We start from the raw sequence: 27,701 nt of genomic DNA on the forward strand, positions 1-27,701 counted from the left end.
AATTTATTATGATTATTAATAATTATTTATACAGTGCCATAGATGTATACAGTATTTTACAGACAAAAAAAACAATGTTTTTTCCATAAAGGGTTTATAATCTATTTTTTTCAGTGGAATTTCACAAGTAATTACATAAAATCAGTTTCTGGAAGACAGAACAGTGTTGATTATCTGGAATAATAGTATGGAAGGTGCAATAATTAATCAGTAATTCATGCTTTCTCACATCTAAATTATTTAATTCCTGCCACAGTTATGGAGCGTTTTAATGTTTGTCTGATGATGCCCACTTTAATCCCAAATTATTTATTTGTGTAAATCTTGTATGTTTTAGTGTAGACAAGCTAACATGCTTTCCAGCCATTCAGAATTGCTGAGTAGAAGATATCATTAGGGCCAGTTCTAGTCTGAAAACTTGGGGAGGAAAGAGGAATATCTATTTGGTCTTTTTCACCATGCTGAATGAGACTAAAGTGAAAGGTGATAGATAGAAAACTGTTAGCCAAGGAATCCTGATCTACTGATCTCTAATCCAGCAGTTCTCAAACTGTGAGTCCCGACCCCAAAGTGGGTCCTGACCCCATTTTAATGGGGTCATCAGGGCTGGCATTAAACTTGCTGGGGCCTGAGCACCATCATCCAGGGCTGGAGCCCAAAGGCTTCAGCCCTGGGTGGTGGGACTCAGGTTACAGGCCACCCGCCCAGGGCTGAAGCCCTTGGGTTTTGGCTTCCTCTTCACTCCGCCCACCCAGGGTAGTGGGGCTTGGACTTTGGCCCCAACCCGGGGCGGCGGGGCTAGGGTGGGCTCAGGCTTTGGTCCCCCCCTTTGGGTCATGTAGTCATTTTTGTTCTCAGAAGAGGGTTGTGGTGCAATGAAGTTTGAGAACGGGATCTATTTGTTGCATGCTCTTTCTTTGAAATTAATTAAATAAATGTAACCATTCCAAAACTAAATTGGTTTAGATAAAATCTAGACTGACTTTGTTCATGAATATAAATGTCAAGACTGTCAATATGAGACCTGACCATAATTTTAATGTTAATAAATAACTAATATCTGTGGCTTTCCCTAGTCAGCATGGTATCTAATGGTATTCATAAAATTATTTCTAAAAGAAAATGACCAAAATTTTCTAACTAAAATTAGGGCCCTAACTCCATATTTAGGCACCAGAATATAAGTACAGGTCTGTCTCATCTTATGCTGGGGTTACGTTCCACGGTCAGCACATAAAGCGGAAACCGCGTATAGTCAAAATTACATTGAATGTAATGGTGGGCGGAATTGCCCGCACTACGGGAACAGTATTTAAATTGTTATTTTTCTCTTTTTTTGTTGTTGCCGACCGCGTAAAGCTGAATTCACGCATGTTAAATGCGCGTAAGATGCGACAGACCTGTAGCTTCATTTTCAGAAGTGCTGAGTACCCACAAATCTGAATGAATTTTGGCCATTTTGCATTTGAAAATCAGGCCACTTAACATTTAGATGCGGACAGTTATATTTAGGCCTGGTGACTTCAAAAATGTTGGCCAATGTTAAAAAATAGCTATGTCTGTTGGACAGTTATAGTTCCCATCAGCCTGAAGCATTGTCTAATGTATTAGATGATAAATGAATCTCAAAGGTGACAAATGATGTGGCAGTCTTATTATTTGCTATCTTCAATGCTTCCCTCCTACTGTCGAGCCAAATCTCTTTTTCTTGAGTGGAAGAAACGTACCTTGTGCCTGCAATGGAGGAGCAAGGTGACTGAGCAAGCGTTGCATAAGCGAGTGACACAGGGCCCTGGGCAACCGGGCTCAGCAGAAAACAACATGATAATGTATAATTTGCACCCTGGACATGGGTAATGCAAACCTCTCCCTTCCTGTGCAATATACGGTGGCCTTGCCACTGTGCTGCTTTCTTAGAGGGGAGGGATTGACGGTGATGATTTGAGATGAGGGAGGAGGGAACAAACAATCAAAAAAATCAGGAAATCGTTGCAGCTCGCTCCGCGCCGCGGGAAAGTTGGGAACCCCAGTGACTGGGAGAAGAGGGAGGGATTTGCAGCATCAGCTGCTGCTAGGTGAAGGTAGGAGGTCCTGGGACAGCCCACGGCTGGTCCCCAGGGGGTGCTGCGCCTCCCACTGTCTGCGCTAAGGCACCGGGCTCTGGCTCCAGCTCCCTCATTCGCTGGCGAGTTCCCTGCCCGCCCGCCCGCCGCCGCTCCAGCAGCGCTCGGCATGGAGAAGCGGGGGCTCAAGCGGTTCGGGAAGCTCTTCCACTGGAGCGAGTCTGAGGACTCGGAGCCGGAGATGGGCGCGGAGACGCCGTCCCCCCGGCGGCAGGTCGGGAGCAGCAGCCTCCCGGAGGGGGAGCCCAAGAAGCGCTCAGCGTTCAGCCACTGGCGCCTGAAGAAGAAGAAGCAGCCGGGAGAAGGGGGCGGCTGCATGTCCTTGTCTCCTGGGACCTCCACAACCAGGTAACAACCCCCGTTCACTTCGCGTCCTGCTCTGCCTCCCATTCCCCGCGGCGGCTCCCCTCTCTCCGAAACCTGCTGGGCTCCTACCTGGGCAGCCGCCCCCTTCCCCGGAGCGCAGCGCAGCCCGCCCCGCTTCAGGGTCTTTGCCTGTCCCCTGCGGACCAGCGACCCCAAATGAGGCACGGTGCCGCCTCCAGTCCAGAGACTGGCACGGGCAGAGAGGCTGACGTTGGAGCCCCCCTTATGTCCCTCGCCATCCGGTCCCACGGATGGAAGTGATTTGCCACATACAGGCTTCATATCCTTGAACCTTGGAAGGAATTAGAGATGAGCCAAAACAGGACCCATTTACCATCCTCAGGCAGGACCAGGTCTGAACCACCGCTAGTTTGGTCAAGCAAAACTCTACCGTTGTGAAAAGTTAAGTCCAGTTTTGGTCCCCCTCTTAATACTGAACTGCCTGGGGGAGAGAGTGTGTGTGTGTACACGTACCTGAAACACACATGCCTGAGATGTGCAGGTGCTTACTTTGACGTGGAAATCGATGTATTTCCCACAGTAAATGGACTAAACACATTTCAGCCAAATCATTGGGGAACTACTTAAGTGGGTGTTGTAGTCTCAAAAGACTGTTAACAGGTGAGGGGTAGAGCATTTGTTTGCACAATATTCACATTTACAAATACAGCTGGCTTTCCTTGGATCTGAGTCATGTTGTTGAAACCCAGAACACAACTCATCAAGTCATGTACAATTTTAAGCTTTTTGTTTCTAAAAGAGAATGTTTAGCTGAAAGATAGTTGCTTACTTTCAATAATCCTTTGCATAGAAGCAAGGACTGATAATGTCAACATGTTTTGTGTGTAAATCAATAAACGTATTATTGGGCATAAGTAACAGTCACCCTGTCCTGAGGCAGAAAGAAACTTCCTGGGTAAAAAGAAGTTCATAAAATGCACATGATGTCTTTTCAGTAGCTGCCATAATAGTCGTTGACTTGGTCCATGTTCTTTCTCCACTCCTGGTCTCAGCACAGAAATGTGGAAGGAAGGAAAAGGAGCTTTAAAACTTTTTTCCATGGCATTTTCCCCATATTTTCAGCCCCCGGTTAAGTCAGAGGGCTCCAACACCCCTCAGAGGGCTGCCCTCCTGCCATTGTAGAATAGCCAGAGTGCGGTATATTCCAGCCATATTTATGATGGATATCTTTCTTGGCGTCACTTGCAGACCCTTTATGCTGCTGGAGCTGTAGGGTAATTGAAAATCAGGCCCTTTATATATTTAATGAATTCATGGGTGGTTACAGCAAATTTGGGTGAGTGCTCCAGACAATACATTTCAGACCTGGAGCTTATCTGAACAGCAAAGTCTAGGCAGTAGAGAATCAGTAGTGTTAGTGTTATGTGGATTCAAAAGTGCCCAAAGTAAAATATACATTTCTCAATTATAGATCATTCAAAATTTGAGAAATGTTTATATCTGGGAGGAATATGTCTTTGGGTGTATATAATATTTACAAAATTAATGGTAGTCAAGTGTACCCATTAAAAATATTGACTACAGCTGTTTGCATTTCAATGTGTATATGGGACAACTTTAAATATTTTTCATATTTTTGTACAAATATTAAAAAGTCCCTTGCAGAATGATTGAAATAGAAAATGTGTTTTATAATCCTGTTTGACAGCCAAATTCAACTCGATGTTCCTTGATGGGACACTTAAAACAACACATACTCTATTTCCTCCCCGCCCCCAAAAGGCAGAATCCCAAATACAGCTTTTTATAACCAGGGTAAGAAGAGTCAAAGACTCAGTGAAGTACTGAAGGTCCCTTGCTATCGGAGGTGTTCAGGTAATAGGTTTGCGGGTACCAATACGAAGCCCAAAGAAAATAAACAGATGAGATTAAAAAGTAGAAACATTGTAACAGTTAGGTCCCAATTTCATACACCTGACAATGTCAGTGGGAGTTTTGCCTGCATAATGAATATGGGACTCGGTAATGACAAAGTATGAACAAAACCCAGTAATTACTAGACTTTGAAAATGACAGGTTTATAAATATCACACAAAAGCACAGCTTTTTGTTTTCTGTTCCTAGGGCTAGTCATTTTTCTATTGACTGCATTGTGGGACAGATTATGCCCCTTGTTATAGCAGAGCTACTAGGAAGGATATTTGTAAACATTTTTAATAGAAATATACATGTTTATGTCTGCATCACTTCCTGAATGAAATTGGCCTTCTTAGAAGAATCTAAATACTTGTCTCATTAACCTGTAATTTTGTATCATCACAACCAAAAAAAAAAAAAGGGTGTGTGTGTGTGTGTGTGGGAAATGGAGCAAGGAAATTTTTGTACATTTTAGGTTACGCCATTCAAAATTATGTTTTCTCAAAGGAGTATTGTATTGTACAATCTGTCTCAGTTATAACATTGCTTTTCAATATATTTTGTGCAAGCACCTGATTCTTATTAAATTCGTTGGTTAGCCATGAAAGGTGTATCCACAGTAGGCCAAAAGAAGACTTTATAACCTAAATTAATGTATATGTTAAATAGAGCTCATTTTCAAAATTTGAAGCGCTTAACAAACAGTCACATTTTGTTATGGGACAGATGTTCATCCAATTAATTACAAATCTGAAGGCTTGATGTCCAAAGGTACCTATTCAAAATGAGCATGGGAAGTTTGCTTTTAAATCTAGTTTAGTTGAAGTGGAAGTTGCAGGGCATGTTATAGCTGTGCACAGTCGGGATATGGAAAATGGTTTTGTTTTTTGATGATTTTTGGTTAGCTATCATTTTTTCTTACTAAGAGATTGTCTATCTTAAATAAATAGAGATATCCTATCTCCTAGAACTGGAAGGGACCTTGAAAGGTCATCGAGTCCAGCCCCCTGCCTTCACTAGCAGGACCAAGTACTGATTTTTCCCCAGATCCTTAAGTGGCCCCCTCAAGGATTGAACTCACAACCCTGGGTTTAGCAGGTGAATGCTCAAACCACTGAGCTATCCCTTCCCCCAAGCTGTGTAGCAGCTTCCAAGTTGGACTAAAAGATCTGGATTTCTTTAAACTCGAGGCTGCTACTGCAGAATATTGTGCCTCAACATTGTCTTGGCCTCCTACTTCCTTTACTATTGGACTTCTAAGATTAAGTCAGAAAAACCTGATCAAATCTTCCCTGGACTATCTTCACAACAATGACTCTTGTTATCTCTGGTAAGGAGAGGACAGCTACAGAAGTGGATGTGTGACACGGCTGGGTCAGATAGTACCAGTTCAGAAGAAGCTGGAATGGAAAAAATGCTAGAGAACAATAATTCTTATTGTGTATGAAGAAGAATGGAAATGTTAGCAAACCAGGCTATACTAAGAAATCTACATTTAGTTGGAATTACTGCAAGTGTGGAGGGTACATACCCAAGGGAGGATGATAGGGTTGCCAACTGTTGGACATTGGATGGCAAAAGTGACCATATTTTTAGAGAGGTGATTATAGAATTCCATCTCTGAAATTGGTTGGAGCAGAGGGTAACAGAAATATCTATACTGTGACAGAGAGTTATATCTAGAAATAGTGACAAAAATGAATTTTCCTTAATCTATATTAACTATCATTGGAAAATGCAACTAATCAATTTAGACTGATAATACAGGCTAGTATAATAATTGGTCTAATGATTCACTATTCATGGTTCAGGAGGCAGATGCTAATTAGAAAATACATGCTCAATATACATTACTTCTGTCATGCTTCATGCTTCTGCAATTTAAAAGAAACTTTATTTGGAATAATTAACATTTATGTATTTTGTGTTTATCCTTGCTGAATGATGATATGGGGAGGTAGATACAATTGTCTGCAAGGATATGATCACAAAAAAAGTTTTGCTGGGGTATTTGCAAGGTATCCATCTTTTTAGCAATCAGGTGCTGAAATATAGAAATTTATAGTAGCATAACACTGAATCCCTAAGGTACCCTTTTTTTCTCTCTTTGGCTGCCTGAACCCTCTTTTTCTCTTCTCTGATGTTCTTTAGTTTCTGTTATTGAGGAAGTGTCAGTGCAAAAAGGGTGAGTTTTGCAATCAAATCTGAAGATGGTTGGGCGTGGGCTCAATCAGCTCTCACTGAGTAGGGAGTTCCATAGAGAGGGCCCCTTTCCTGAGAACATCTGCTCTCCACCTCCCCAAAAATGCATATTTCCCACTCTGTTTAGCAGTCTCTCTGGGTCTCAATTGAAGGAGTGGTTTCCAGGGAAGACTGATCCCAACACGCTGAAGACTTTAAAAATCAGGACCAGGACCTTAATATGGACTCAAAAGTAGACAGGGAGCCAATGGAAATCATGTTGCCTTGGTGTTGTGATTGTTTGACAATATTGATAAATGGGCCAACAGACACTGCACTCTCTGAAGTTTTTGTCTGGCCCTGATTGTCAGCAGTAGATATGAACATAAGAACATAAGAAAGGCTCTACTGTGTCAAATCAAAGATCCATCTAGCCCAGTATCCTGTCTTCCGATAGTGGCCAGTGCCAGGTGCCCCAGAGGGAATGAACAGAACAGGTAATCATCAAGTGATCCATCCCCTGTCGCTCATTCCCAGCTTCTAGCAAACAGAGGCTGGGACACCATTCCTGCTCATCCTGGCTAATAGCCATTGATGGACCTATCCTCCATGAATTTATCTAGTTCTTTTTTGAACCCTGTTATGGTCTTGGCCTTCACCACATCCTCTGGCAAGGAATTCCACAGGTTGACTGTGTGTTGTGTGAAGAAATACTTCCTTTTGTTTGTTTTAAACCTGCTCCCTGTTAATTTCATTTGGTGACCCCTAGTTCTTGTGTTATGAGAAGTAGTAAACAACTCTTCCTTATCTATTTTCTCTACACCAGTCATGATTTTATAGACCTCAATCATATCTCCCCTTAGCCATCTCTTTTCCAAGCTGAAAAGTCCCAGTCTTATTAATCTCTCCTCATACGGAAGCTGTTCCATATCCCTAATCATTTTTGGTGCCCTTTCCTGAACCTTTTCCAATTCCAGTATATCTTTTTTGAGATGGGATGACCACATCTGCACACAGTATTCAAGATGCAACATGACATTTTCTGTCCTATTATCTATCCCTTTCTTAATTATTCCCAGCATTCTGTTCACTTTTATGACTGCCGCTGCACATTGAGTGGATGTTTTCAGAGAACTATCCACAATGATTCCAAGATCTCTTTCTTGAGTTGTAACAGCTAATTTAGACCCCATCATTTTATATGTATAGTTGGGATTATGCTTTCCAATGTGCATTACTTTGCATTTATCAACATTAAATTTCATCTGAAGAGTTATAATAGTGCAGTTATGAGCCAGCAAATGCCCAGATTATAGCAGTAAGGGTCTTGTCCGAATGGAATGGATGTAATCATTTGTCAAGCTGGAGTTGTTGAGCTGTTACTACTGTTACATCCCTAGTTTCAAGGAACGATGATAAATTATTATAATAATAATCAGAGACTTAACAGTGTCTTGACAATTTCAGGGCAGACGGAGGGCAGATATCTGAACAGCTTCTCTGATTGTTTGCCCTTCTGGTCAACTACTTTCATTTTTATCTAAATTAAGCTTGATCTAGCTGGTCTTCATCTAGGTGGTGAATTCTTGCAGGCAGAGTGGCATCTGTCCATAGCTATGAAGAGTTCATCCCACAGTGGCTTGACAGGGAGAAAAGCAGTTAATTAAGGTGTAGTAATGGCATGAAATTTAGTAAAGGAAAACTTAGGCCAAATATCAGGAAACTTTTAGATTATGGAATATACTTCACCCCAGACAGGAACAACAACTCAGTAGTAGATTATATGGAGAAATTCTATACTGGCCGGGGAGACAAAATGATATAATAGTTCTTCTCCATATCTAATTTCTTTGACTTCTTTTTTTACTATTCTTTGCTTTAACTTCTGTATGAAGAGAAGTGTGGGAACCATGCTTCAGGGTATGTATATTATATAGCATTTTGTTGATAGATTAATTGAGGCTTGTTACTAGCTGACTTTTACCCATATCTTAAACAAGAATTTTTAATAATACAAGACTTTGGCAATTTTACTAAGAACAATTTCATTAAACTGTAATGCTCTTAATTGCATTAACTAACTATAACAAAATATGGCCCCAATTCTGCAAACACTTAACTGTGTGTGCAACTTTACATTGTGAGTCATCCAGTTGCAGTCAATGGAACTACTCACATGCACAAAGTTATGCATGTGCTTTGTTTGCAAGATCAGACTTAAATATCTAAAGGTGTTACTAGTTACATTCACTTTGCAAAATTATATTTGAGAATGAAAACGGGGTAACTACATAATAAACTATCATGAATCATGCCATAAATAAGCAAGGTGCTTTAGGAATAAAAATATACTACTAATATTGCTTTATAAAGGAAAGAAAAACAAGTTCTGATAAAATGTCAAGTTAATACCTCAAGAATCAAATACTGTAGTTAAGTTTTTTTTTCTCAAATATAGTGTGACATTGTCACTTTGTGAAGCATGAATGCTTTTTAAATGTATGTCTCTGTAGAAAGATACTAAGATAAGGGGCAAGCTGAAACAAGTACTCAGTGCCATCCATAGAGTAATAATTGCACTGAATTCATAAAGGGTGAAATGTACCCTCTTGTGAAAGACTTACGTAAGGATGTCTGTGCCCTGAAAGCCTGCAGTAACCTTTCACAGGTTGAGGGTGACATGGGCAGAGTTGCCTTGTATAGAGGCTTCTATGCCTCATTTGTACTAGGGTTAGGTTATGCAGTGGCTCCAACTAGGCCAGTGTGAAGTAGAGCATGATACTTTTCACTTATATTATTTAATTAAAATTGGCATTTATGTTTGGTATTTATTTTTGAACTTTAAAAAATAGTACTGCTAATAATTTCTAATAATTAACTGATCTGCTGCCTTTAAAATCAATGGAAGTTTTGCCTTTTGTCTTAGTAGAATGGGAACAGGATCTCACTCCTAAATTCTGTGTCTTCAGAATTCTTTAGTTCAAAAATATCAAATTGTGGTATACACTGTTTTTTCTAAAATATATGTAAATTATGACTAAAAACGTGCTCTTGATGGCAGAAAATGAAACATAGTGAATGGACTTTGCCATTCACATACATAGGAATCGTCCATATCTCTTTGAATATGACTTTTGTAGTTCTAAGTTTCATCGGAACTTATTTAGAAAGAATCTGTAGTTTTTTCAGTATGGGAGCATAATGTACACAAGAAAATAGTGACCCAGTGGCTCCCTGATCCTAGGGAGAGCCTTGGAAGTCCTAATTCTGTCTTATTTATAGCAGTCATTATATCATACCCTGTCATTTGCAGTAAGTCATTTTACCTTAGTCTTGTAGCCATATTTGTTTTTGTTTTGTGTACTGTGTGCTGCTAACCTGTTAGTCAATGCTGCAAACACATTTTTATGCTTACTTGACCATTTCAGCAAGTTGGTGAGATTTCAGATCTAGGATGAAATCCTGGTCCCATTGAAGTTAATGGGAGTTTTGCCATTGACTTCATTGAGGCCAGGATTTCACCTATTGTGTTGATGGGGCAATTTTTGTGTTGCTTTAAATTACTACTACTAACATCCCCTAAAACAATCATCATTTTTGCTTGCTGCAGTATTGGGAGTGAGTTTGTCTCATTCTTTCTTCATGAGAAGATGCAACATTTGGACAACTATCTGTGGAACTATAATTGTACTGTAGTTGCACAAGGAAGTCCAGACTCCTCCTTTTTTGATTTAACCGTTTCATTATATGCCTTTTGGAAACGATGTAATTCAAATACTACACTTCTCTAGTTTAAAAAAAGAAAAGAAAAATGTTGATTTAATCTCAGAAGGTGAGGAGCTTTATCAGTATGGGACTAAACTGATTTTTCTAACCAAGGTTGCTCTCTCCCTCCCCACAAATGTTTCCTTTGAAGAATGTATTGATAATACTGTACAATTTCATCCATTATGTATATTTTAAAAACAAACAAACAAAAAACACCCTATGTTAAAAGAATGTTAAGTGTGCAAAGTCCAGCGCTTAAAATTTAGGAAGTGCCTGAATTAAGATTGCCTGTGCAACCTTAATTTGGCCCCCTTGTGCATATGCATTATGATACAGCCTTGAATTTCATGATCCCATACTATTTTTCCACTGGATCCATGCTTCATTCAGTGCAGAGGATAGGACTGTGCTCCAGGAATTAATGAATCATGGTTGTGTATTGAATGAGGCTGTTGTCTATAGGACCTCTGCTTCATTTGTTGCAGAAGTTGGAAGGTGTGTGGTGAATGAGGCAAGGAACTGCAGGCAGAGAAATGGTCTTGTAATTGAATGCAATACTGGAGAATTGGATTCTACTCTGGTCTCTGCCACAGAGTTCCTATATGATGCTGGACAAATCATATAAACCATAGTTTTTACTGGTGGCCCCTGTCTGTTCCTCATTTTCTTGGCACCAAACTGAGACACATGTGGTCTGATTTGCCAAAGTTCTAAGCACTCGCAAATATAACTCAGGTTAATGGGAGCTCTGTTCCCAGCATATAAAGTGCTATAAAATACTGAGTACTCTGTAAAATCTGGTCCTAGGATTCTCAGATTGGGCACCCAACATTAGTGGACACTTAACAATTTTGGCTTTAAACTCTGTGCCTTGGTTCCCCATTTGTAAAATGGGGATAGTAATATCACAGGGTGTGGTGAAGGTTGATTGATTAATGTTTGTAAAGAACTAAGATACTATGATGAAAGCACTATAAAAAAAAGCCCCCAAAGAAATTAGTAAGTCTGTATTCAGTGCAGAGTGTGGATGGTTTGTTTTAGAGCCACACATTGAACGCTAAAGATAAAAATAAATATTGAATATCTACCCATTCCATGAGCACTGTCCAGCCAATGCCCTCCCTTCCATTCTGCTCCTATCTGTCTCATCTTCCTCTCCCCTTCTCTGCTCCTATCTCCCTCCCCTCTCTGCTGCTCCCATCCTCGGGCTCGTACACCCTCTCTTCCTCTGCACTCCCTGGTGCAAGCAGAGAGAGCATTGAAAACACCAGAAAGAACCTCCCTGATCTTAGTCCCTGTGCCTAGTGCCACAGCAGCACCTGGCAGCCAGGAAGAGCAATTGTAGAGAAAGTCCCTGTAACCCTGGCTAGAGCAAGCTCAATGCAGATGGAATCTTCAGGGAATTTAGCTGCCAAACTCTGATAAGTCCCTTTACTGAGCATGTACCAGCTGTGATTTTTTTTTTATAGTGGCTCATCGGGTGTGTAGACAACTTTTTTTTTTAAAATGTGGAGGGCTGAAGTAAATAAAATAATAGCTGTTGAATATCACTTCATTGAGTAGTTTTGTACCATGATTAAATTTGTCCACTTTTAATAAAGTGAGATAAACAAACTTCTGTTCCAAACTCATTATTTTCTTTATTTATTAATGTAATCCCTAAGTTTTTGGGGACCTAATGCCCTCCCCAAGCCCTCAGTTGTCTATACTCATGCTCATAATTTAAGTAAATTTGAACAAATATTCACAAGGATGGTAAAATCACATCCCTTTCACCGCTACCATCACCCCATTCCAATTGCAAGTCCCTGTTTGCAAAGCCTGGGGACTCTATAAATTGTTAAAGAAACAGCTGCAATAATTTTTTTAACATCGGCAAACACAGCATATTTCCCCCTAACATTCTTGAAAATGGTTATACCATTACTCTTAAATATCAGCCTGATGCAGACATCTGCATGGAAATTTTCAGATTAAATGGTTACATTTTGGCAAAAATATAAGAAACTTAAGAGGATCAGTCTAATAATGGAAAGAGTCCTGCAACCTTATATGGGCTGTGTTACCAGCCCTATCTATTGCCGGGTTGGGCAAACTTTTTGGCCCAAGGGCCACATCGGGGTTGCACAACTGTATACAGAGCCGGGTAGGGAAGGCTGTGCCTTCCCAAATAGCCTGGCCCCCGCCCCCTATCCGCCCCTCCTACTTCCCGCCCCCTGACTGCCCCCCTCAGAACCCCCAACCCATCCAACCCCCCCCCGCTCCTTATCCCCTGACCGCTCCCTCCCGGGACCCCTGCCCCCATCCAACCCCCCTGTTCCCTGCCTGCCCCAACCCCTATCCACACCCCCGCCCCCTGACAGCCCCCTCGGGACTCCCACCCCCTATCCAACCGCTCTCTGCTCCTTGTCCCCTGACCACCCCCTCCCGGGACCCCCCACCCCTAATTGCACCCCGGGATTCCACCCCCTTATCCAACCCTCCCTGCTCCCTGTCCCCGACTGCTCTCCCGACCCCTATCCACATCCCCGCCTCCTGACATGCCCCCCGGGACTTCCACTCCCAACCCTCCCTGTTCCCCATCCCCTGACCACCCCCCCAGAACCTCCGCCCCATCCAACCGCCCCCTCCTCCCTGACTGTCCCCCAGGACCCCCTGCTCCCCGCCCCCTTACCAGCAGGAGGAGCTCGCAGCCGTGACACCTGGCCAGAGCCAGCTGCACTCCCCATGCTGCCCAGCGGGAGCGGCGGGCCAGAGTGCGGCCCGTGCGGCGGCGTGGCTTCAGGGGACGGGGGACAGTGGGGGAGGGGCCTGGGACTAGGCTCCCCGGCCAGGAGCTCAGGGGCCGGGCAGGATGGTCCCGCGGGCCGTAGTTTGCCCACGTCTAATCTATTGTGACTGACTGTTCAAAACTTTAGCTGTAATGAGGCTGGAGCATATATTACATGTTTTACATTTGAGATAAGTTGTCTTTTACAAAGAAAAAAACAAGAGGAAAACAGTTTGTCAGTAGGCATAACATCAGAACCCAGAAACATTTTATGCTTATTCTGTTCTTACCGAGCAACAGTTAACATTCTCTTTTAATTCAAATGTTCTTTAGCCAAGATAGACTGCTACCTGAATAAGCAAGCTCCTTTTTTTTTTCATGTTTGAGAACTATGGCTCTGTACAAAAATATATTGAATGTTCTTACAGTTTTTCTTGCAATATTGTTTTGACAAACGTATGTGTGAGTATGCGTGTGAACTTTCTGATTTTAAAGTAATAATTCGTTGCTTCTTTTTTATGCACTGTTCCAAAGAGCCCATTTGGTAAATAGGATGAAAATACTTTACTCTGAATTGGTGAGGTGGATTAGAGTCCAACTCCCTTCATCTGCACATATTACCTGATAAAGGAGAAAACACACAAGTTATACTAATGTTACACAGAGAAAACTACATTAAAAGAACATTATTAATGTTGCAAAGTCAAGCACTCAGAAGGTAGGAAATACCAGATTTAAGGTTGCCTGTGCAACCTTAATTTGGCCCCCTGGTACATTTTAATTAAAGACTGTATCGTAGTATTTAATTACAATTCACACAACCAAGCGCCACCCTCACACACACTGCCTTTAGTCACTCCCACACTCACGTTTCCTTCCTTCCTGCCAGACTCCAGAACCAGTCTCCCTCTACCCTCCTCCAAAGCCGGATTTAGGGGCAGGCGATGCAGGCGACTGCTTGGGATGCTGGGCTTGGAGAGCGCTGGGCTCGGGGTGCTGTTTTTATTGTTAGCGACAAAAGGGAAAATAGAATGTTTGTTTTAGGTATTCTGTATGTGGATTCATTTTTACTAACCTCCTAGAGTATTCTGGACTTCTGTAGAATCTCGTGGAACCTTCCAGACTTTCTGAGAACTAAATTTTCCTTAAACCTCCTAGAATGTTGTTGTCAGTCATGCCTTCGTGGGTAAATAAGGGGCGGGGCATCACCAGTCAGTCAGTGAGATATAACAACGAAGTGAAGTGAGAGCCCAGCTGTGATATTGTGAACCTTGTTTTATTGTGTAATTATGAAAGTGGACTTGTGTTTTAAGACTTGAAGATTGTAAGTAATGAATAATAAAGGACATATATAATGAGATGCCAGAGATATTTATCATATCCCGTCTATACAACAACATAAAAGAAATACTGTTACTTCTTTTGCCATGTTTAACACATAATGTTTGATGACTTTCTCAGACTGGAGAACATAGACTTCTGCTCTCTGTAATACTATCTGTTTTCCCCAATAGAAAATAAAAGATGCCCCTGAAGAAGCCTTCAGGAGCTCAGTATAGGAAGCGAAAAGCTCCATTGCAATCTAGTTTGCAGCCAGGCACAAATTTGATGGAAAAATATCTGAAACAGAACAACATAGACCAAGTTTTAGGCAGCAGTGATCATCCCAGTGCAGAAGAAATTGAAGAATGAAGTGTAAATGGTGGAAGTCCTATTACTAAGGAATTAGCAGATTTACCTGAAGATAAGGAATGGAAATGTGACAAAAGTGATGGAGGATCATCCAGTTTTCCTGGTGGCATAAAAGAGTGATGATAAACTGGCATAACTTAGCTGATGCTCTAAAGCAACATGAAAAGTCACCTGGCCATTTTACAGCCTACTCCAAATGGATGGAGGTAGAGTCCAGACTCCAGCTGACTAAATGCACAGACTCAAAAAAAACAAAACATTATTAATGTAGAAGCCCAGAATTGGAGGAATGTGCTTTAGCATCTGTTCTCAATTACCCTTTTCCTTGCAAAGAATAATTGGGCTTTCTGGGGCTCACTGGATAATTTGTTCCCTGAACATAACGATAATTCCTCAGTTTGGTGGAGCTCCTTGGGAAATATGACGATGTCATGTGTGAGCACCTACATCGAGTGGTTTGTAAAGAAGCTATGGACCATCACTGCAGCAAAACAATTCAAAATGAATTGATTGACCTTATGGCAAAGAATGTGCTTGATAACACATTGATGTGGCTTGGCAAAGTGAAGTACTACGTTGTAATAATGAACTGCACTCCCAACATTAGTCACAGTGAAAAGATGTCGTCATTTACAGTAAGATTCGTTGACAACGAGGATGGCTGTATCTAAGTAAAGGAACACTTTATCTGTTTCCAGTCTGTGGACGACTCTACTGGAAAAGGCCTGACAGAACTGTTTATGAATGTTTTGAATGAGAATAAAATAAAGCTTCAGGACTGCTGCAGCCAAGGCTATGACAACGGCATGAACATGCAGGGAAGAAACAGTGATGTCCAGGCAAGGATTCTTGCGTTGAATCCAAGAGCTTTCTTCTTGCGTTGTGGCTGCCATTCCCTCAACCTGGTTGTGTCAGATGCAGCATCATCATCTTTAGATTCAGTATCTCTCCTTAGAGTACTGCAAAGGATATACATCTTGTTTTCAGCATCAGCTATGAGGTGGAAAACCTGCCATGGCCAGGGGACAGGCACCGCTCCTCCAGCCCCAACCCAGCCCGGCCCAGACCTGCTGCAGCTGGGTACACGCACCCCTCCCTCGGCTGTCCCCAGCCCCAAACCTGCCACGGCGGGGGGACAGGCACCCCTCCCCCGGCCCCAGCCCAGCCCAGCCTCAGCCCGGGGAGAGGCACCTCTCCCCCACAGCCTAGGTGCTGCTGTGGGGGGAGAGAACTGGGGGGGAGTCCTCTCTCTCCACCGTAGCCCTGGGGAGCTCCACTGCACCCCAAAACTCTCATCCACAGCCCCACCCCAGAGCCCACACCCCCAGCCGGAGCCCTTACCCACCCTCTGCACTCCAACCCTCTGCCCGAGCCCTGAGCCCCTCATCCCCGGCTTCACCCCAGAGTATGCACCCCCCAGCCAGAGCCCTCACCCCCACCCCAACCCTCTGCCCCAGCCCTGAGCCCCCTCCAACACGCCGAACCTCTTGGCCCCGGAGGTTCAGTCACACATCACCTCCATATTGGTGCACATAACAAAATTCATTCTGCACATGGGTGGGGAAAATTAGAGTGAACACTGGTGGACTCATCATCACTTGGAGTCTTTGAGACAAAATTAGATATCTTTCTAAAAGGTATGCTTTAATTCAGTTTCTGGGAAAAACTCTATGGCCTTTGTATACAAGAGGTTAGACATGATCTTAGTGGTTTCTTCTAGCCTTGGGGTCTATGAATCTGTAGTCAAAATCAAGAAGGACAATATGGTTCTGTAATGCTTGTCATCAAGAGCCATTTTTGCCTATCATCTGAAGCGGCTGGAGTCTCTACTAAGGATGGTCTAACTTTCTCTATTCTAGCTTCCCTGCAGGGTGTATTTTCTTCCGGAGCAGCTTTTGGTGGCATAGTATTGGTTTTCCACTGTTTTAATGTTCTTGCTGCTGCTATTTGGGATTTCATAGTGGGCATCCCACTGACACTAAAGAGAAACATAGTAATCACCAGTGCTGAGGGGTTATTTTACACCTGGCTGGGAATCCTCCATTCACTGAGTCATTTAATGAATAACCTGTAATACACACAACAGAGCGTATGCATGGAATGTTGGAACAGTATAGTATGTATTTCATGAGGCCAAAACAGAATGATCTTTAATACACAGGAAGTGTAATTAAAAATATTATCAGTGCATATGTTATATGGCCACCTCTATCTTAGAAGTGGAGGCCTTGTTTTGATGGTCCACCCTAAATCACTGGCAAATTGTTCCAGCAAATTGTTAAGGATTTTTTTTTTTTTTTGGTGACATAATTATTTGTTTTAGGCTGCCCTTGACAAAATGGCTACTATGTATCTTGTTTGTGACCCTTCCATAGTTAAGTGTAGAAGCTCAAACAAAAAAACTGGAAGGCAAATGGAAATTGACCTGCTTGAAAGTCAACATTTACTCAAAAAATATTTGTGTGCTTTGCTGGAGACCAAGAGCTTGTTTATATTTATTACACAGCAGAAGTGAGAATTGTGCAGTGAAACTGTTAAAACTAGTCAGCCTTATTGTTACTTTCCATGGAAATTCAACATGCCCAGCTATCAGGTTACTGTCATGGGATCCCCAGGGTTTGGGCGTGGATCCAGTAGCTTATTCCATAGAAAACAATTTTCTCTGTCCTCTGTTAATTGGGGGTAAGAATATTTCCTTTCTGCCACCTTTTGTCTGTCTGCTCTATTTAAATTGTAAGCTCCTCAGGCTGGGGACTGTCTCTTACTCTGTTTCTGTAGAATGTGTACCACAATGGAGCCCCAGTTTTGACTGAGGCCTCTACATACAATTGTAATACAAATAGTATTTAATAACAATGATTTTGGTCTTCAGGGCTGTTAATCTGGCATCTTTCACAAGCCAAGCTCTAAGTAAGCACAACATTTTATTTAAAATAGTGACTGATAAAAAAACGAGAAAAGTATCAGGTTTTGTCATCTTTGTATAATTTAAAAAGATATGTCTGATACAAGGTGGGGTGGGGTGGCAAGAGGTTCAGAGCTATATTAAACTCCCAAAAGCAGAAATACTTTTGTAAACAATGCAGTTGATAAGCCAGTTACTTACTGATGACAAGTCTGTTCATGTGAAATAAGCCAGGTAGTTCCTGCTTATTGACCCAATACTCTAACATGGTGAATGTGACAATTCCTGTTTCATTCACTGGGGATTGGGAATGCTCAGCACCTTCCATGAGGCACTCAACATAGCCCATATTTGGGCCCATATTTAATAATGTTTTAAGAAAATCAAAGCTACCACCAAAAATCTGATTAAAAACAAACAACAACAAAATCCCTATAGATTATCAGGAGGATTTATTATTTATAGTGTGGATCAGAGGTATATAGAAAATAATCCTATTGTATGCTCATGTTTTGGTTTTTATGGATTTTTACTTTCCTAGGAGAAATAATAGTGGCATTGTAATATTCAAATTACTCCCTCAATGTGTCAGTATCATATTTTGGCCTGTCTTGTGCCTTGTGTTTATGACTTTGAGAAAAGTGGAATGCAAATTGACCTGCTTGAAAGTCAATATTGCACTCTGTCCACTTGAAGAATATGTGTGTGCTTTGCTGGAGACCAGGAGAGAAGGTTAATGCGTATATATAATTTTGCAGCAGGGGTGAGAATTGTGCAGAGGAACTGTTAAAATTGGTCAGCCTTATTGTTATTTTCAATGGAAGTTCAATGTGCTGACCAGCAATTAAGCTAACCAGCTATAAATAAGAACTGTATGGTATCTTCCTTTTGGGACAACCAGAAAGCAGCAGTATGGATCCTGGGCAGGAGTGGTTTTCTTCAATGAGAGTGAGAGAAGGGCAGCTTTTCATGCAGGCTCTTGTGGATTTTAAATTAGCTATACTTCTATTGGACCAAACTCTGTGGGACAGAGGTGCTGTTTTTACTACAGTTTGTTAGGAATGGAATAGATAAAAGGGGGTAGAGCGATTCCTAGCTGCCTCTCCACAGTTAATGTAATTTAAAATAGAAATTTAATTTGGAACCTAGATTTCAGTTTTCTGTTTAGTCATTTGACTGCTCCTTGTTAAACCTTGTTACCTTAAATAAGTATTTGTTAGTGCCAGAGACTCCAGTTTGTTCATTATTTAGTATAAGAAATGTTTAGTATGAGTCAGAACAAATAAGAATTCTCACCCTGAACAATGTGTACGTGTGTGTATGCTAAGGCTGCATGACAAATGTATAGCCCTTAAGAATTATTTCACTGTTAGTAACAAGAAACTTCATTTTCTATGAAAAATAGGAAGGCTGCTGTATTTACTTTACAGTACAGCTACCCTGGTTGGGTTAAAGTCTATTCAGAGACCACTTCTTTATCATGTAAAAATAGATCATTCCTTCTATATATCCCTTAGGGAATAGTACACATGGTGACATAACTAGGCTTTAGCTTTATAAACAAAACAATAAAGTAACTCCAACTGTAGTATACTGCCTTTATCAATGTAAAATGAAATTAGTAATACAGTATGACAAGGGCACAACATCAGGCCTGACGATCATAAGTGAATTTTGTCATAATTACATTTTTAAAGTGAATTTATATTTTTGAGTACGTTTTTGTGCTCAGAAACTATGTTACACTGTATAAGAACCTAGATGGATTATTGTGGTTTCAAAGTTGTCTGCACTAGAGAAATATACCATTAGTAACTGAACCAATGGGATTATACTGGTGATAACAGCAATGGCACAGTGCTCAAACTGTAGTATTTTACTGATGACTAAAGCAGGTTTTGTGATTATTTATTTAAAGGAAACATAGTGCTGCTGCTGTGATGTAGCCTGGCTGTATTATCTGCCTTAGTTTCTGCAGCTGATGCCTGACTTTGTGTGAGAGAGTCTGAATGAACAGGAAGCATCCTACAGGATGTGTGGCAACTTTAAATTCCCTGACAATGCTTAACACTTTGTGGCACACCTCCCTTTAATTCCCCCCCCCCTAAATTCTTGCAAGTTCTAGCAAATACAGTGATTGAACATAGCAGCATTTTTATAACATAAGCTATAAGTAAGTATCTTTTATAATCTCAATAGGGTTTTTTTGTTTTTACTATTTCAGGAGTTATCTATTATAAGGTCTTTAATAGTCTGTTTAGTCTCTTCCATGTAGCCTGAAACAAGATCAATACATGAAATCCCCGTCTGCCCGCCCCCACCCCCCGCCCCCGGTGCATCAGTTCTAAAATCACTCTTCTTGGCTTGCTACTCATTTTCTTCCTCAGTTGTGTTCTTGGGTACCTCTACCAGATGTTTGTTTCTTAGTTTGGTGTTCACTAAATATGAATGAGATGACATTTCTTCAATCATTGTAGTTTTTATGGCCAGTGACTATTTTGTGAAACTCTAACATTCTTTGTTTTTTAACTGCGGTAAATGTCTTGTCTCTCTCTCTTGACTTGTCTAATCTGTCTTCCGTGGCCCCACCCCTTGCACTCAAGGCCATGCCCCTGTCCGCTGGAGCCCTGAACCCCCCCCCATCCTCCAGAGCCCCAAGCGCCCACCTCCCCCCCCATAGCAAGAAGAGCCCCAGCCGAACCGCCCCAGGCTCCCAGCTGGCACCAGCACTGCACTGTCAGGCCGCCTCCAGCGCCGGGGGCACAGCACCGGGCTCCCGCCAGTGCCAGGTTGCTGGCTGGCCTCAGCATCGGCCCCAGCGCGGGCCACCAGCCTTCGGCAGAACTGAGTTCCCACCAGCTTGGGCACCAGCATGGGGGAGAGGTTGCAGTATGGGTGGGGCCAGGGCTTGGCTTAGGGGAGGCTTAGTCTCATCTGGCCTATTATACTTGCTGCCCATCAGAGTTACTTGTCAACCTTTGGTATATCTCATAGTTGGAAGGTTGGCTACAACCAGGGTATATTTACAATTATATTTTTATAATATAATCACGGGATGTCATCTGCCATCCAGTTTCTGTACAAGCCAGATGGGGGAGTTGCAGGGGCTTTGACACTTTACTACTACCCCTTGTGCTTTTAGCTTCTGCAACAGGGTTTTTGTGGTTTTGTTTTGTTTTGTTTTTTTAATGTAGGAAACAGCTTCTGCTGGATAGGAATACTGAGGAGCTGGCTTTACACATTTTTCCCCCCACTATCTTTACCACTGCCTTTTTTTCTAGCCCAAACCATGAGAAATTTCCCTTATCCACTTATTGGCTGGCAGTGCAACAGCTGCCATAGCTTTCTTAATCCTTCTGAAACAACCTGGTTATTTACAGTCTCTTTCTTCACAACCAGTCTTTCTGCCAAATTAATCATTCACTTTTTCTGTTGTACCATATCTACTTTTAATATAGTTTTTTCAGTTATGCTGTTACAAACCACTGTATTTATTTAAAATTTAGTTTGATCCACTACCCATGGCAGGTGTTTTAATACTTAATGTTGCCTTAGCTCCTGTATTAATTAATGCCAGAACCATTATATGTTTCCTTCTGTCCCCTTTTCCATGTAAGATTTACCGGTTTTATGTGGGGCTGTAATTTGGCTACTAATATTCTGGGGACGGGTTGCTAAAGGCGTGGCATTTTTACTGAAATGTGGAGCCACCCTGACAGGGACCTGCCAATTTCACCTGAGTCAATTCTGGGGATAACAAGCCATAAGAACTCACCGGCAGATCTTCTGTACATGTTCCATGGTTTCAACAGCCTTAACTCCTGGTTGCAGCGTTGCCTGTGATCTAGTCCTTGCCATTAAATCACTTAAAGCAGCTAGCAAAGTCTTCAGAGGTTGCCCATCCAAACGGGCCACATATGCTCCTCTTTCTTGAAGTTGAGCCCATACCTGTGCTCACAATGATCCCCCACTAAACACTCCACGTCTCCTACCATACCATCCTCGGCCTTGTCCTATTTCATTGCAACTACCATGTCCTATATCAGTGTGGTTGGAGCCATTATAGCCTGCTTGATTGCTGTAGGGAGCTTCACTAAGCACTTTCTGAGAAGAACTACCTGCCTCCACTTACTACCCTTTCTGCCTCCCGAGCTGCTTTCATCAACTTAACCTGATCTAAATCCATCCACGATCCTATGAACACTTTAATAGGTTTCCTTAAACCATCATAGATCAAATCTGTCAGCTGTTTCTCCTTGATTTCAGCCAGAGAGCATACCAACAACAACCTAGTACAATAAGCCATAACAGATTCTCCTTCCTTCTGATGTATCAACAGAGCTGTCGTCCTCAATTCAGAGGGGGTCAGAAAGTATCGGGCTACCTTCTGGATGACACCATCTCTGTCACCTTTGTTTAACTCTGCCTCAATTTCTGCCAAGAAAGCCGTTCCTTCCATAGGGCCAGCACAAGTTATCAGTTCTCTTAAATCTTCAAGATCTAAATGTTTTCTAACCATGTATTCCAATAGCCAAGACAAACATGTTCTCTTAGGCCTGGGCTACACTAGCGGGGGGGTTCGAACTAAGATACGCAACTTCAGCTATGCTATTCACTATTCACGTAGCTGCTATTCGCGAAGCTGAAGTTGAAGTATCTTAGTTCGACTTACCTGGATGTCCTCACGGCGGCGAGTCGACCGCCGCGGCTCCCCCGTCGACTCCGCTTACTCCTCCTGCCAAGGTGGAGTACAGGCATCGATTCGGGGATTGATTTATCGCATCTAGACGAGACGTGATAAATCGATCCCCGATACATCGAACACTACCCACCGATCCGGTGGGTAGTATAGACAAAAGAGTCCATTTGTTTAGCCAGTGCCTGTTTTTTAGTTTCAGTCAGAGGGTGACTCATATTTGCTGTGAAGGCTGAGGCATTTTTGCTATCACTACTGGCTGGGCTGCCAGAGGCCCTGGAAAGGGTTCCTCTTCATCTTCCACCTGTATATTTATTCTTTTCGGACATGTATGGGTTAAAGCTGTTATCTGCTGAGCCTTGGTTACATTTTGTGCTACAGCAGTTTGCAAGTCACGTTTCAGGCTTTCATTCTGCAATTTTAAGTTTTCCAATTCCTGTTCCAAACTTTCTTGCACAACATCTCGCTCCTTTACAAGCTTATCTCCAGCACAAAAGATAGCACAGATGACATGTGCTTCTGTTTGGGCTTTCTCAGGACTGTAACCCTTTCGGTATCTCAACAGCAAATTGTCCAAAACTTCCTCATGCAGTGTGGGGATTGCATCAGCCAGACATGGATCAGACCCCAAGCTTTTAAACACCTGTCTTAACAAACACTCATCAACCACACCCAGAAGATTTGGAGCATCCCCCTCGTCGTCCGGTTCAACAACCTTCTCTGTCTGCATTTGCGAAACATCGACTCTAGGAACCACCAATACAACCCCGCTCACCGGTATATTTCCCTCTCTGCATACTGTAACTAAATCTTGTCCCCAAGCTAAAATTAATGTAAGTCAGAACTGATTCAGAACACTATTTAAATTAGTTGGTTAACACCATTGATTCAGAATACCAGACTCCTCAAAGGCCACCAGTTCAGAAAACAGTTTGATTCAGTTTAAAGACCTTTTTTTTTTTTTTGGACATGACAGTAACCATCCTCTGCTACCAAATATTGGCACCTGGGGGCTACTATCCCTGAATGGATCTTTAATGGTTCCCAGTGGAGCAGATTACTGTCATACCAGTGAAAAAGGTCCACAGTAATTAGCTTGCATACACTGCAGTTTATTTGAGAAGGAATTACACAAGCGGTAAAGGGTTACATTAAGCACGTAACTCCTATGTTAGATATTAAAGAACTATACATTTCTCTTAGTGAGCCTCTCTTTCACAAACATACACAAACAGGCCCTGTGCTAGCCTCACACAGTTCCTGCTTGGCAAACAGAGAAGGTGGTTACCAATTCTATGGACGACTTCTCTCCAGGTCTGGTCTCCTCAACCCTCTGGTCTGTCTCGGATTCCTGCGAGGCAAGGCCTTGGCTGCCTGGAAACCCCTCTGGTCACAGTCCTACTCGAGCCCACGGAGCAGGGTTTTGGCTACTCTGTCTAGCAGCGTCTTCAAGCGTCAATTAAGGAATTCCCAACAGTAATTTAATTTGCTTGATTTTTATACTCTTTTTCCTCAAAGTAGTCACATATCTTAAAAGCATGCCCAGTGGGCGTGTGGCTACTAATTTTTACCTAATTAATACTTTAGGAGGAGACTGCAGAGTGGTGCCAACTGAACATTACCCCACATTCACTCCCTTGTCAATCATTCACTTCAGCCCCCTGCGTGATGTCCTTCAACAGGGTCAAGATGCCCCAGTCAGCCCATGCTCCACTCAGGATGTTCTACACATGTTGTTTGGTTTCAAGTGGACATATCTGCTGACCCAAAGATCAGTATGATCATACATGGAGCCAGTCAGTTTCACCTCTGCCATCTGCCTGATGCTAAGAGAAGGATTTTGCTCCCAGAATCCTCTTTCGCAGTTCAGTCATGTCAAGCCATGTTCTCACCATTCATTCAGTATGGCCACAGCAATTCGGCACCATCCCAACAGTGAATATAGCTGTCTTTCAGACTGGAGAAAAAATAATATTGGGTTCCCGCTAAGGCCCAGTATTGTGACCAGTGTTCTATATTTTATTAATGATTTTGCAAGAGGAAGTGGACTCTAAATTCATTGTATGCTGGTGAGAATAAGTTGTTTCACTATGTGAAACCATGTAGGATTGTGGTAAAGTCTAGATGGATTTAAATACAGTGAAAGAATATGGGGCAGCATGATGGCACAATAAATTAAATGTGAAGAAATGCAGTTAATGTACCTTAGTTGAAAAAGTCTATACTTCTTTAATATGCGATAGGCCTCTGAACTTAAGGAATTGTCTGTGAACAAAATACTTGTGGTGAAATCCTGGCCCCATTGAAGTCAATGACAAAGCTCCCAGTGACTTGAATGCTATCCTGATTTGTCTTTGGAATCCTAGTAGACAGTCCACGAGCTAGCATCATCTGGAGTGCTATATTCAGTTTTGGTTGTCTCACTTAAGGTGTAGATAAAATTGAAAGGCCTGAAGATGAACCCTGGTGGGTAGAGTCTGATGATACTTTCATGAGAGGTGGAAAAAACCAAGACAACTAACTCAGAAAAGAGAAAAGTGTTAGATCTCATGAAATATTCAGAATTGTCACCATGGGCCCTGATAGAGGTCAGCTGGTCTCTATAAAGAGGTAGAGGGGAACAGGAAATGGAGTAGGAAGCTGTAGTGAAGACCGCAGAAGAGTCATAGTGAGCTGGAGACCCTTGAGTGGGAGAATGGTTTAGGCATGAGAGAATGCTCCAGCTAGGTGGGGCTGGAAGTGCCAGGCAGGACAGTAGCCTCGGAGGAGCTGCCAAAAGCAGATTTCAAGGGAGAAGAAAAGAATACTCCAGTTAGGAAAGGCTGGGAGTGGCCGGCTAAAAGCAGGGAATTGGATTGAATTGTGTAGATTTTATTTTGAGACTTTCAGTTTTGTTTTGAACTGTGGTGTTAATAAACCAAGTGCTTTCCTCTCTGAAAGAGCATTTTTGTGTCTTAAAGTGATTTCAGAAAGTCTCTAGCTGCTCCTGGAAAGTTCTGTATGGTGCTATTATTATGAGTCATGTCTGAACATAGAGAAGCCTGTGTGTGAAGGTTGAGGAGCCCTGAAGAAGGGAAAGTGAGACAGTGCACTCCAGAGCTATGGGGGGCACTTGGGAGGCAACTGACACTGTTACAGGTATGATGGAAGTTGATCAGACCCTCCTCTTTAACCTTGTCCAATAATATTGTTTTGAATATATTTACAATCTAAACAGAATCCTTAATGTGAGATCCAGGTCACTCAATTAAACTGAAGGCCAATGAATTTAGCACAAAAAAAGATACATCACACTGTATGTAGACAGCTTGTGAAATTCACTGCCACAGATGCCCATGAAGTCAGATACACCATCTGGGTTTAGAAAATGTCTGAATAATTTGTTATTAATTACAGCATTTGTAGCAAGCAAACTATGATAAGAAAAATCAAATCCTATACTTCAGGGCATAAGAGATTGTCTGGAGAAATTCAGGAAACAATTTTTTCTTGCAAGTGGAATATTGCACAATTGTCTAAATGCACTGTTGAGTATTTTTTACCTTTCTCAACAAAAGGAATTGAATATGTTTTGAAACATATTTTAGAAAATAACCTGGATATTGATGGTTTTTTGTTGATCAAAATTTAACTTTGCGCTCTCTCTCTCTCTCTCTCTCTCTCTCTCTCTCTCTCTCTCTCTGATTTTATTTTTTTGTTCCTTGGCATCTGCAAACTTCTCTTTCCTCCTTCTTAGAAGATGAGATCATCATTCATTTTGTTAATCCATGCAAATTGGTTCAAGTAAGGAATTGCATATGCATTCAATTCTTTTGTGGTATTCTCTTTAACCTTTGATCAGTTACTTTGAGCTCCAGGGTTGCTCATGAATTTTCTAAGGCTGCCAGTGGCCACTACTAGCAATGGAATGAGATCACCAGTACATTTAATGTACCATAGGCTACTAGAGATGGCAATGTGTTTTTGACCATTATTGATCTAGACCAGTTTGGATCCTGTGAATTTGATGTGAAAGATTATGACAATGCATTTCCTATTACAGTTCCCTGAAGCTACCAGCCTGTTCATCTACTACAACTTGGCTTTGATGTTCATTCATACTATGATGAAACTTCTCACTAGAAATCTCTCTTATTTGCCATATGCTGCCTCCCAGTGCTGGCAAGGCCTTTGCTCTAGTTAGGCAGCTGGTGTGCTGAGACTGCTGCTTGTTTTACTATCATCTTGCCTTTTTTTTTTTCCTGCCCATCCTCTCTTCATTGGATTTATCCACTTCTGGAACAGGGATTGTCTTTGTTTTTAAACTATGTCTACACTACAGCTTATGTCGGCAGAATTCATGTCGCTCAGGGGTGTGAATAAACCACGTCCCTGAGTGACATAAGTTATACTGACACAAGTGCCAGCATGGACAGCGCTATGTCAGCGGAAGAGCTTCTCCAGCCGATGAAGCTTCTGCCGCTTGCGGAGGTGGTTTTATTAGCCAGCGGGTGAGCGCTCTCCTGTCAGCATAGAACAGGGGTCGGGAACGTTCGGCACGCAGCTCGCCAGGGTAAGCACCCTGGCGGGCCGGGCCAGTTTTATTTACCTGCTGACGCGGCAGGTTCGGCCGATCGCGGCCCCCACTGGCCGCCCGCACCATTTCTCGCCGCCCCCATTGGCCCGGGACGGTGAACCGCGGCCAGTGGGGGCCACGATCGGCCGAACCTGCCGCGTCAGCAGGTAAATAAAACTGGCCCGGCCTGCCAGGGTGCTTACCCTGGCGAGCCGCATGCCGAACGTTCCCGACCCCTGGCATAGAGCGTCTTCATCAGACATGCCCTTAAAGAGTTTTGTACAGCACTTAGCACAATGAGGCCTTGATCACTTACTGGAGTTTCTAAGTGCTACTGAAATGCAAATATTAAAAAATAAATATTAATACTTTTCAACCATTACTTCCTCTTACCATCTTTATTCATCACCACTTACCTGCCTGCTACATTCTAATTGCCTGACTTGTTGGACTCACTTTTCATACTAAATCCTTATCTGTGGTTAACCATATAGGGACAGAAATGCACAAGCACAGACCTCAAAAGACAATCTTGACCCACAGTGTTTGCACAAGTTCACGGTTTCCAAAGTTACTTTCCCCTTCCTCCAAAAGTAACAAATGTGCTCTCTTTTGCAAAACCACTTTAACATAAAATTTTTAAAAACTTTGGTATCTATTGTTAGGGCAAACTACAGAGTGCCTCTTCTTTCCTGTTTCTTTTTAAGAACACCCTGCTGATCTGCTACCCCTCAGAAACATCAGTCTTCTCTCACTATCATCTCTGT

The 27,701-nt window shown here is 42.2% G+C and overlaps 1 protein-coding gene across 1 annotated transcript in view; it reads left to right on the forward strand.

Annotated features, from left to right (window-relative positions):
- The first annotated feature begins 2,232 nt into the window (after positions 1–2,232).
- Positions 2,233–27,701, forward strand: part of CRYBG1 (crystallin beta-gamma domain containing 1) — a 141,348-nt gene continuing 115,879 nt past the window's right edge. Inside the window, exon 1 of the mRNA XM_065401831.1 lies at positions 2,233–2,471. Within this exon, the coding sequence (XP_065257903.1) occupies positions 2,233–2,471 (239 nt within the window). The remainder of the gene's footprint in view (positions 2,472–27,701) is intronic.

This window comes from Emys orbicularis, chromosome 3 (assembly GCF_028017835.1).
Source record: "Emys orbicularis isolate rEmyOrb1 chromosome 3, rEmyOrb1.hap1, whole genome shotgun sequence".
In the NCBI taxonomy this organism is placed as follows: Eukaryota; Metazoa; Chordata; order Testudines; family Emydidae; genus Emys; species Emys orbicularis.